Raw genomic sequence first — 12,150 nt, forward strand, 5'->3', positions numbered from 1 at the left:
AGATATAACAGACATTCAACTCATGACCTGTTCCAAGTTGACTATGGTGTTGGTGGTGTTTTCATAAAAAAAATCATAGCTTCCCACATTTTTATATAGCCAACCAATAATAAATAAACTACTGTTAAATACATATGTATATATACAGTATATCTATCTTTGAATATAAAACCTTATCAAGGTAATGTGCATGTGCTTCAAAAGATATATAAGTGAGAAAATTGTACCTGTGCCATTCTCTGGAATTTTAAAAACAAGGATATTGATATGAGGGTCCACAAGTTCATCACTAGAACTTGCTGATGGCGCATCTGTAGTTCCCGTACAAGGCCCCTCAGCACTGGTGAGAAATTCTGTATCAATTTCTGCTGTCTTTTTACTTGTCATATCATATTCAGTTGTGGTTTTCACAGGAGAAACTGATTCAGCAATAACTATTGTTCCTCTACTGGTGTCATCTGGTTCCACATAAATTGAGACTGGTTTTTGAGTACTAATGAGTGAAGGTAATAATGTTGTATGGGAATCTACAACATCTTGAGAGACAGTAGCTGCATCTTCTGTCGATGATATTTTATCTATCACTGCAGGTAAATGAGCATCTAATATAACTGGTCTGTAAGATATACCTTCTGTTACAGTAGGAGATTCTGATGGTGAAAGTACAGATGCAGAAACAAAGGGACCGGATGGAATCTCACCTACTGAAACAGTTGTAGGTTTGACAATTTTGTCTTCTACCTCTGATGACCCTTCAACTTCTGACAGGGAATCTGTAACAGTCTCTTTTGTTACGACACTGTCACTCGGGCCAGAACTGCTGGCGATGGAAGGCTCTGTGGTTTCATCCTCTTTATCTTTGACTACATCTGATGAAATATGAGGAGCTAAGGTTGTCTCTTGCATTTGGTCCTTTGTCAAATCAACAGCTGGTAATTCTGTTTTTTCTTTTGCGATTTGTGGTGTTGCATCTTCGATAACAATCTTCGTAGGGATAGCAGTAACAAATTCCTTCCCCACTGTAACTTCCTGGGCTCTGTCTGTTACAGTTGACACAGTTTCTCCTTCTTGATCTAGACCACTTCCTTCTGAAGTCAAGTCTATTGGTCGAAGTGAGGATAAACTTTCCTTTGGAACTGATGACTCTGGTAAAAGATCAGATGCTGTGGGTGAAATATATGTTTTTGTACTCTCTGATTTTGGCTCATATTCAATAGATATTTTGGATGTCTGGATATCTTTAGGTGCCATGGTTATATCTTCTGAAACTGTTTCTAGGGCAGCCTGTGAAGTAACATATTTTGGAGCTACTGTAAATGGTTCTTCTGTTTTGTCTACATCAGGCAGTTTAGACTGAGTGTCTTCTTCAAAAATTCCTGACCCTTCTGTTTTATCAAGTGGGGAAAGAGCTGTTGCAACTGTTTCAGTTACAGTGTCTTTTGATTGTAGTGATGATACTGTTTTATCAGTAGCCTTTTCGGATATTTCAGGTACATCTGGTGAAGAAGTGGCAACTGTGTCAACTACCAATGGTTCCTCTTTTTTAGTGAGGACCTCTTTGGGTATGCTAGTTGTATAAACTGCTACACTTCCAGTTAATACCTGGTCAGTTAAAATGTCTGTTTCAGAAGTCAATACTGATTTGTCCACCACTTTATCTGTGAAGTCAACATATTTTGAAAGGGTGGCTGTGTCAATATCTGGGGTTTCTGTAGCTTTTCTGGCTACCTCAGCTAGTGTGATAACTTCTTCGGGGGTTGGCTTTGTACCAGGGGAAAGTTTGAATACTGTGAATACGTCAACTTCAGGTTGTATACTAGAGACCTCAGGTTCTTGTGGTGTCAATGAATCTCTTGTGGTTACACTAAACTCACTCAAACTTTCCTCTGATACACTGATGGACTCAGAACTACTAGAATAAGAAATAGTTGAGGCAAGTATTTCCTCTTTGCCTTCACTAGTAATCCCATGTGGAATAATAACTGTTGGAATCATTTCTGCACTTTTAGCTTCCATAGTTTCTTTTGGAGTTTGAGAACTTAAGTGTAGCACTTCTTTAGTCAATGTAATGGGGCTAAACGTTTCTGCAATGTCTTCTGGTTTTGATGTCACAACATGAATTTCACTTACTGACTCTGGAACAGACTCACTGCTTGCCTGAGATGTTGGCTGAATATCCTTTATATCATCAGTTGACTGGACACTTTCAGTTTCTACAGTTTTCTCTAAAATAGTGCTGGATGATACTGTCACTGTATCTTGTTGAACTGCTGTTTGTTCGGGGGATGATGGGGGCAGAAAAGTTATCCTTTCAACATCAGCTTCTTCTGTCTTTACAGTCCCAGGACTTAATGTTGTTTGTTCTTGTATGAACAATAGGGGTCCACTTTCCGAGCCAGTCGATAATTCACTTTGTTGGCTGACTGTTTCCTGCACAGAACTTACTGGTACAGTAGACTGCACAGCCGCTTCTTTTACAGATGACTGTGTTGTAGTTGTGGTGGGTTTTGGTGTCACCTTAACTGGTTGAACTTCAATTTTCTTTATGGTACTTTGAGTTATGACTTCTGTAGGTAATATGAGTCGAACAGAAACAGATTCCGTGATATTTTTTTTATCTGTGAAACCAAAACAAAAACTTTATTAAACACAAATCATAATCATACTGTTTATCGTATATATGTATGACTTTCCAGCTATGTATTTCTATAAAAATGTGGAAAGTCTTAGAATAAATGTGAAATAAAGTTGGATTTTACTATGTTGTTTCAGTAGCTTGTAAAGGCCTCTTGCCAAAATATTACTCCAAATATATACATTATTCAATGGCTTCCTTATTCTCAGGAGTTATTGCCAAACAATTATACTTTTATACTACGTTTCATAGATTTAAACTGCAATTTCCTGTTCTTGTAAATTGTCTCAAATCATGTGGTAAATACCTGTGCCGCTTAAAGATAGACTTATTTTGTTTCAACTTCTATCTCTGTTGGCTTATTTTTGCAGGGTGCTATAAATTTATTGTACCATAAATGTTGTGGATGTTATTTCAGGTTTCAGCATAACGAACAATTCCATTGCAGTATACATGGTAAGAAAATACCAGTTTGATATTCACTGAGCAAATATGTAATTATGTCCTATAAAGTAGCTGCTTAAAACTACACAGTATACAAATGTGCATTCTTGTTCTCCACCGCTGGTCATTGTAAAAGTATGGACAAAGTCAAGTTTTTGAAAAGTTGGAAAAAGTTTAACAGAAGCAAAAGTAACAAATATATATTTGATATATTCTTGGGAGAACCAGGCGACAGTACGTTTTTTCTATATATGATTTATATATTCTTAAAGCCTGAACATTCACTGAGGTAAAGGACTTCCTGGATTGATGACCTTGTTGTCTATGTAGAAGCTGGAATATTAGTTCCTACACCAGTGGTCCCCAACCTTGGTGACGTTGAGAGCCACATTCAGCTCTGAGATGTTAATGATCTACATTTAGCTTCTGCCCATCACAGTAGTGACTCCGAGAGTCCTCATTACCGGTTTAATGCCAGCCAAAGCTTTTCCACGGAAAGAAAACCAAGGCAGTACAATAATATCCAGGGATTCCTACTTCCATTCAGATCTGCTCTTCTGTATGGGGCTACAAATGTCACCATCTGGAGACCTGCTCTTCATAGGTGTTTACAAGACCTGGTGCACCAAGCTGGAAGACAGCCACGAGCCACACATCATGGGCCTGCAAGCAAGATGTGGCTCCCAATCAACAGGTTGGGGTCCCCGTCCTACACAAGCTCTCATAACAGCTTTGTTGCCAAATTGTCACTGTGTGATTAGGCTGACAATTAAAGAGGTATTCCCAAGATTGTAGCCAAATATCTAGCAGGTGTAATAATAATAATAATAATAATATTAATAATACTAATAATAGTATTATCAAAAATCTCCAAGTAGAAATGTACTATAGTTCTCCTAATAAAGCCATGTCTCTTACCTCATGTGAAGGGCATTATAGCTTAGGTATCCATGGTGATGACCACATATATAGTGACAGTTAGTTGCTTGTGGTCACGACCATAGATATCTAAGCTGCAATGCCCTGCACAGGAGGTAAGAGACATTGCTATAAAAGGAGAACTATACTACATTTCTAATTGGAGGTATTTTCTATTATTATTACTATTATTACTATTATTATTATTATTATTATTATTATTATTATATGTCTATTACATATTGGGATAGAATCTTGGAGATGGTAATATCACTAAGTATTCTATACAATGTTCTACGTTAATGTCTAAGCGAGTCATGACAGCACCACTCCAGTTGGCATGGTCTACTAACAATCCTGCCGAAGACTTGTAATTAACGATTGAGCATCAATCTCCAGGTTGCTCCTGTTCTGGTGAACTACATTTTTGGCCAAATAGAGTTCCATAAGTCTAGTCAAAAAGTTAATATAAGAAAAAAATTCCAGGACTTTTAGGCTACAGTATATTCACATAAAGCTTATTATTAATGATGAGCGAGTTTTGAAATACTCGGATTCACAATACTCGTAACAAGTACTGTCTAATACTTGTGTATGCATTCTGAATAGCGTGTGCAATGCAAGTCAATACGGAATACTCGCAATGTAACCAGAAACCCGAATGTGAGTAGGGAGTAGTGCGGCATTCGGGTTACTCATTACATTGCGAGTATTCCCATTGTCTTGCATTGCACACACTATTCAGAATGCATAAGCGAATATTAGACAGTACTCGTTACGAGTATCGCGAATCCGAGTATTTTGAAGCTCAATCACCATTACTTATTATGTGGATTTTGAAGAAAATCCATTTCAAAATGAACATTAAAAACCACTGCAAATACTCTTTGAATACATTTCTTATTGATGCCATTGCTAAATCTAAATTTGCATTGCTATTCACACAGAAAATTATTTTCTAAGGAGAAACAATTAAGACATGCCACTTTTTTGATGTAGATTCCTCGTAGAATCCACTCGAAACTTGACACTATCAATCAAAAGGAGGAACAAAATGTTAGACAAGAACCAAAAACCTCATCATCAAGAAACTCTTCAAAACCGATATCAGATATGAAAACCTCATAAAAGACCTCATGTATTCCTGACGTCTTGAAAACCACAAAAAGCTCTGTGGAAAAAAATCCCGTCACCTACTTGAAGATCTTATTTTTTTTCTTTTTTAATGTCTGACACCTTTTTATATCTATAAATTGGATCAGTTTTAAGAAATGCTTGTGGAAATTGACACTGCTTATCACCAGGCACCTTTTTAGTCAGTGTTTCCCTGCAGAATTCCAGATGTGCGTGATGTCATTGAGTGATTACAAGATTGTAAAATATGTGGGTGTGTTACAGTCACTCAAGAAAAGTTGTAAAAGTAAAACCCTTGTTTCTTGCTATAGACTGAAAAATGGTCTGCTGGCGATATTTTATCTGATTTAAGATCTCCAACAATAGCACAAGTGGTGACTCAAGTATATTAATAAATGCTCAGTGTTTATTTAGTGACTGGACAGTACTGAATTCTTTTTCTGTGAGCTTACGCAAAGTATATTCCACATGGTGCAACTAATCAGAAGGAGATACAGTATCTTTAAATTATTTGCAGATGCCAGATCCCAGATAAGGGTACATATATGATCAGCAGTGCAAGTACTGAGACCTCTCACATCTACATATGAATGCAAAGTACAATAGGGTCTTATCCAAGTTATATGGTGGGTAACAATAGTATTGTGCTCAACTAATAGGGTTGTGTGTAGCACAACCATTATTACTGGGAAGATATCTGCTGCTGCATCTACAAATATATGTGAAGGAAACCATGGGAATTGGATTTAAATCTCCTTTGCTGATTACAATTAGAATCCAAGAACAATATTGAAGAAAGTGGTTTATTGTTATTGCGTTTCAAAATCAATCCAACTCCTTCCTCAGCACTACTACATGTAAAGTGAAGAAAGTGGTTTATGTCAATGCATTTCAAAATTAATCTGACTACTTTCTCAGGACAACCACATGTAAAGTGAAGAAAGAAGTTTTATGACAACGCGTTTCAAATTCACTCTAACTCCTTCCTCAGGACAACTACATGTAAAGTGAAGAAAGTCATTTATTGTCAACGTGCTTCAAAGTCCATCTGACTCTTTCCTCAGGACAGCCATATGTAAAATGAAGAAAGTAGTTTATTGTCAACGTGTTTCAAAGTCAAGTTAACCTCCTTCCTCAGGACTACCACATGTAAAGTGAAGAAAGTAGTTTATTGTCAACGCGTTTCAAAGTCAATCTGACTCCTTCCTCAGGACTAAAACATGTAAAGTGATGAAAGTAGTTTTTCAATGCATTTGAAAGTCAATCTGACTCCTTCCTCAGGACTACCATATTTAAAGTGAATAACGGGGTTAATGCAAACACATTTCAAAGTTAATCTGACTACTTTCTCAGTACAACCACATGTAAAGTGAAGAAAGTAGCTTATTGTCAATGCGTTTCAAAGTCAATCTGACTCCTTCCTGAAGAGTACCACATGTAAAGTGATGAAAGTAATTTATTATCAATGCGTTTCAAAGTCATTCTGACTCCTTCCTCAGGAGTACCACATGTAAAGTGAAGAAAGTAGTTTATTGTCAGCGCATTTCAAAGTCAATCCAACTCCTTCCTCAGGACTACCACATGTAAAGTGAAGAAAGTAGTTAATGTCTACGCATTTCAAAGTCAATCTGACTCCTTCCTCAGGACTGCCACATGTAAAGTGAAGAAAGTGGTTTATGTAAACGCATTTCAAAGTTGATCTGACAACTTTCTGAGGACAACCACATGTAAAGTAACAAAAGTAGTTTATTGACAATGCATTTCAAAGTCTATCTGACTCCTTCCTCAGAACTACCACATGTAAAGTGACACTAGAAATACAGTTTGTAAATGCTTCATATACATAGTATAATCACAGAAGATGCATAGTTAAAGTATGTCTATGTTAATTAGTAAAATGTGTCTCATGTATCAGTATATAACGTAAATAGGGTGGCAATACAGACGAAAAACAATTCTACATATGATCTAATACATAGCTTAAGATATTCTAGCAGTTGACCTATATATGGGAATTCCTGGACAATGGTTTGTATTAGTTTCTGTTGCTAACATTTCAGCTGAATAAAAAAATCCAACACTCGTATTAAAGGTCATAGGATTCGTTTATTACCATGGGAGGAGTAGAAGGTTTTTACAGTTAACAGCTGTAGAAAGTGACATCACCGTTCTTGTAACATCTGGATCACAGGCCTAAAGTATAGCGGTAGTGTAAATTATGGGACAAAACTATATGTTTAAACGATTGTTCTAGCTCCACACCGACCCATTATCAAAAAATGTGTGATCTAATCACTATTCGAGAAGGAAATATATGTTTTTATCTTACACTTAGCGTCTGCACTCTCTAAAACTTCTGGACTCCAAGTAAACATTTCCGTAGGAATAAAATGCTTTAAGATGAAAGACTAATAAACTGTGAGGAGCACTGAGGTCAGCTAGAAGGCTGTGAAGAATACAATACTAATACAGCTGGTGACTCTCTAGGTATTTTTCTTTGACTTTGACAATCTTTCTAATATTATAAGAATGGTATGAGCCCAAAGACATTCTAGAAAACAAACATGTCTCTCTTACTTCAGCCATTGAAGATGGTCTCTCCCATGGTTTTCTTACATGTGGCCTAAGATGAATGGCTGAACTTACTATTGCAAGTTCGTGTCAAGTGATGCTTGGAAAGTGATGCTGAATCTTATTGCCTTAAGGTGGCTTTACACACTACGACATCGCTAAAGCGATGTCGTTGGGGTCACGTATTTTGTGACGCACATCCGGCCGCGTTAGCGATGTCGTTGCGTGTGACACCTATTAGCGATTTTGAATCGTTGCAAAAACATTCAAAATCGCTAATCGGTGACATCCCCCCCTAATCTCAATTATCGTTGATGCTGCAGTAACGATGTTGTTCGTCGTTCCTGCGGCAGCACATATCGCTACGTGTGACACAGCAGGAACGAGGAACCTCTCCTAACCTGCGTCCCACCAGCAATGAGGAAGGAAGGAAGGAGGTGGGCGGGATGTTCGTCCTGCTCATCTCCGCCCCTCTGCTTTGATTGGGCGGCCGCTAAGTGACATCGCTGTGACGCCGAACGAACCGCCCCCTTACAGAAAGGAGGCAGTTTGCCGGTCACAGCAACATCGCTATACAGGTAAGTATGTGTGACGAGTCCACGCAATGTTGTGCGCCACGGGCAGTGATATGCCCGTGACGCACAAACGATGGGGGCGGGTACGCATCCTAGCAATCTTGCTAGCGAGATCGCAGCGTGTAAAGTGGGCTTTAATATGAAATGCCATAACTTCACTGTAGTAATTAGATTTTAAGTACAGTGTTGACCTGATATTTTCTACACGACCTCAGTTGTGCATTTTGCACCAAGATTAAAGGGAACCTGTCAGGTGCAATGTGCACCCAGAATTACGAGCAGTTCTGGGTGCACATTGCTAATCCCTGCCTAATTGTCTCTGCATCTAGTAGTATAGATAAAGAGATGTTTAGAAAAAGTATTTCTAAAAATGTTTTCTCTTATGCTAATGAGCGTGGGGACTAGTCCCAATGGCATTATTTACACTTACTAGTCCGCCCTCTTAGCATGTTAACACGCGCACATATGCATCTGTGACGCCCTGGGCAAATCAGGGGTCACAGGTCATCACACCACCACACCCTACACCCCAGTTAGGAACACCAAGGCTACCAAAATCCTTGTTGCCTTCCTCCAGGGGCTGATGTTCACACCAGGGGGCGGGCCAGGCGGTTGGCTCCGCCCACCAAGGAGTTCACAGCCCTGGAGGCGGGAGGAACCAGGCAGTTCAGTTAGGGAGGTGAAGGAGTAAACAGTGGAGTGAAGTGAGGGAAGTGAAAGTGAGAGGAAGCAAGAACAGCTAGAGAAGTAGAAGGAGTAAACAGTTGAGCTCAGGGAGAGCTTGAGTGAAGCTAAAGAGAGAAGCTGAAGTGACAGTAGTAAAGCCTGAAGTTGGTCCGGCTGTGTGCCCGGACAGTGACAGCAAGGTCAGCAGACGGCGGTGATAGTCTGCAGGGGGACTGCTCGGAGGTTGCTGGAAGGACCACGGAAGGGTAGTGGCCCGGCGGTCTGGAGCAGTATATGAAGAACAGTCAGCACCAGGGCAGGGGCCTCTCGGATCCCGGCAAGGCTTGGAGTCGCCATAATTTGCCAAATCCGTCAGTGAAGGGGACGTCTGTCTCCAAACAACCAAGTCCCGATTGAAGGCAACAGTCCGACCGTTACAGAGAGACACCGCCACCGCCAGGGCACCAGTTTCTCAGGGCCAGCGCCTGCGGGCAAAGTAGGGCTCCTCCGGCCCATATCCAAGCCGGGGAGCGGGTTACCGGTGGGAACCCATCGCTACCAATACAGAAACATTAGGTGCAGGAAAAGGGACATCACCGTCACCTACTGGGGAAAGCAAGTGCAGCCGTCCGTGGGAACCGTCTTTCCAGCCGTGTGTTTTACCGAAAACTGTGTCAACGTCTCAGGCTGAGTGAGTACCACAGTGCCGCAAGGCACAGCGCTGCCCCCCCGCGTCCCTGCGCCCACCAAGCCCTGCATCACCCACCTTCATCACTGGGCCCCGGGATCACCAACTCTTACCCACGGAGGGGCAACACAACAACTAGCTGCTCCATACCACCACTCCCGGGATCCCCATACAGAGCAGCGGTGGTGTCAACAAATCACCACAACCGTGGGTGGCGTCACGGACAATAACCAATCCCCACACCCAAAATCCCCTTTCACTCACGGGCGAGGAGCGCCGCTAAAGTCCCCGGGATCCGGCCCATCGCTCGAGCCACCGAGCAGCAGCAGGCCGCAGCAGCCGCGGCAGCCGTACCCGAGCAGCAGTAGGGAGAGCGCGGCGTCCCCTCCTCCGCCCGCGACAACTTGGCGTCACGAACAGGATCTTACCGCTCTGCCGTTGGGTAGAGGTGCGCCTTGTGACCGCCGGAGGTATCTGGCTGAAAAATTTCAGAAGTCGCCATCTTTGGCACGAAAAGTTCCCGCTCGAGCGTCTTCTCGAGTAGCAGAGGCGCGAAGGCCAAAACCCCGCCCTAATAGAGGAGGGGCCGGAAAGAAGCTAAGGGGGACGCGATGGCGGCTGGCTGCATGTAAGTGTGGCAGTGCAAATAGAAACACTGAGGCCCCACGACCCCCCCGACCTTCGCCGGGAATGTCCGCCCTGGAGAGTTATGCGGAGGCGACCGAGCTGGTGCCCGGGACAGCGGCATGGCTGAGGGCCCGAACGGCAGGGATCTGCCGGCACTACCGGAGCCAGATCTGCAGGCTGATGGAACAGTGGACCGCGGAGGTGGAGGACGCAGCTGCGGGTGCACGGGTGTATGGCATGGAGGCCATGATGGAGGAGCTGGTGGGTGACCCACACCCCTGTGTCCCTGAGGGACCGGCCGCTGCGGCTGAGGGACCCGGTCTGCCCCTGGCCCCCATGTCGCTTCCCTTCTCCGTACCCGGGCATCGCGCTATGTATGACCCGTCCAGTGTACACCCCTCCGTGACGGTGGCTGAAAGAGTGGCGAGCCTGGAGGCTGCGGCAGCTGGCAGCAACCCGCCTGGCGCGGGGACGGAAGATAGCGACTCCGGGCCTGACACTGAGCCCGTGTTGGAAAAAGAGGAGGGGGTCGTTGCCCTGCCTGGCATGGAGACCACATATGTCCCCCGAACTGGAAACAACGGGTATCGGGCGGCCCTTCCATGCCGTGCTTGCTATGCACTGGAGGGTCTGGTGCCCGTGTTCTTCCACCCCGAGCCGGGTGAGGAGGACGAAAATGCCCAGTTAAGGCAGCGGAGCACCGCTGCAGCCGTCCCCGTTGGGACCACCAGTCAGCATGTTAACAAGTGTTTGTTTAAAAGTTTGAAAAATGATGATAAGTAAAATGAAACCGTGAAGTTCATCTGATTAACCGTGATTGAGGAAACCGGCCGTTGCCGGCACCGTTGTCCCCGTGGGGACCGTTTTAAAAAGTTTGCATGGAGGACTTTCCATGGACAAGCCCGTGAACTTGCAGGGCAACCACAGACGTTAGTGGCTTGTAAATCAGTTGTTTTACCGTTATCGTTTCCGCAGTTGCCGCCTCCGGAGAGGCAGGTTGGAGGGAGGGCCCTCAGCAGAGCAGGCTGGGGCCCAGCCACCACAGGAACCGGTGGCTACCCTCTGGAGGGGAAGGCAGATCCCGCTCGGGTAACTTGTGCTGGACTTGGGTCAAGGGGTGCTGCCTGGGTTTTAGGGGCAGCATCAGGGCCAGGTTGTTTGGGTGGGAGAGAGCGGAAACTGTAGCCGTAAACCGTTTTGCAACGTTTAAGAAATGTGCCTCCCGTTGTGGGATGATGTTATGATTTAAATGTTACCGTTTACCTTTTTATACTTTTACAGAAAATAAAACCGGTGTTGGATGGGCAGCCCGCGGACGGTCTGCATTTTGCTAAGGGGGAATGAGACGCCCTGGGCAAGTCAGGGGTCACAGGTCATCACACCACCACACCCTACACCCCAGTTAGGAACACCAAGGCTACCAAAATCCTTGTTGCCTTCCTCCAGGGGCTGATGTTCACACCAGGGGGTGGGCCAGGCGGTTGGCTCCGCCCACCGAGGAGTTCACAGCCCTGGAGGCGGGAGGAACCAGGCAGTTCAGTTAGGGAGGTGATGGAGTAAACAGTGGAGTAAAGTGAGAGAAGTGAAAGTGAGAGGAAGCAAGAACAGCTAGAGAAGTAGAAGGAGTAAACACTTGAGCTCAGGGAGAGCTTGAATGAAGCTAAAGAGAGAAGCTGAAGTGACAGTAGTAAAGCCTGAAGTTGGTCCGGCTGTGTGCCCGGACAGTGACAGCAAGGTCAGCAGACGGCGGTGATAGTCTGCAGGGGGACTGCTTGGAGGTTGCTGGAAGGACCGCGGACGGGTAGTAGCCCGGCGGTCTGGAGCAGTATACGAAGAACAGTCAGCACCAGGGCAGGGGCCTCTCGGATCCCGGCAAGGCTTGGAGTCGCCAT

The 12,150-nt window shown here is 43.8% G+C and overlaps 1 protein-coding gene across 2 annotated transcripts in view; it reads right to left on the reverse strand.

Annotated features, from left to right (window-relative positions):
- VCAN (versican) overlaps positions 1 to 12,150 on the reverse strand; it is a 145,633-nt gene that overhangs the window by 60,747 nt on the left and 72,736 nt on the right. For both annotated transcript variants that reach the window (XM_075325137.1, XM_075325136.1), the window contains exon 7: positions 228 to 2,618. In XM_075325137.1, coding sequence (XP_075181252.1) covers positions 228 to 2,618 — 2,391 coding nt within the window. The remainder of the gene's footprint in view (positions 1 to 227; positions 2,619 to 12,150) is intronic.

The sequence above is a fragment of the Anomaloglossus baeobatrachus genome, chromosome 1 (assembly GCF_048569485.1).
Source record: "Anomaloglossus baeobatrachus isolate aAnoBae1 chromosome 1, aAnoBae1.hap1, whole genome shotgun sequence".
Lineage (NCBI taxonomy): Eukaryota > Metazoa > Chordata > Amphibia > Anura > Aromobatidae > Anomaloglossus > Anomaloglossus baeobatrachus.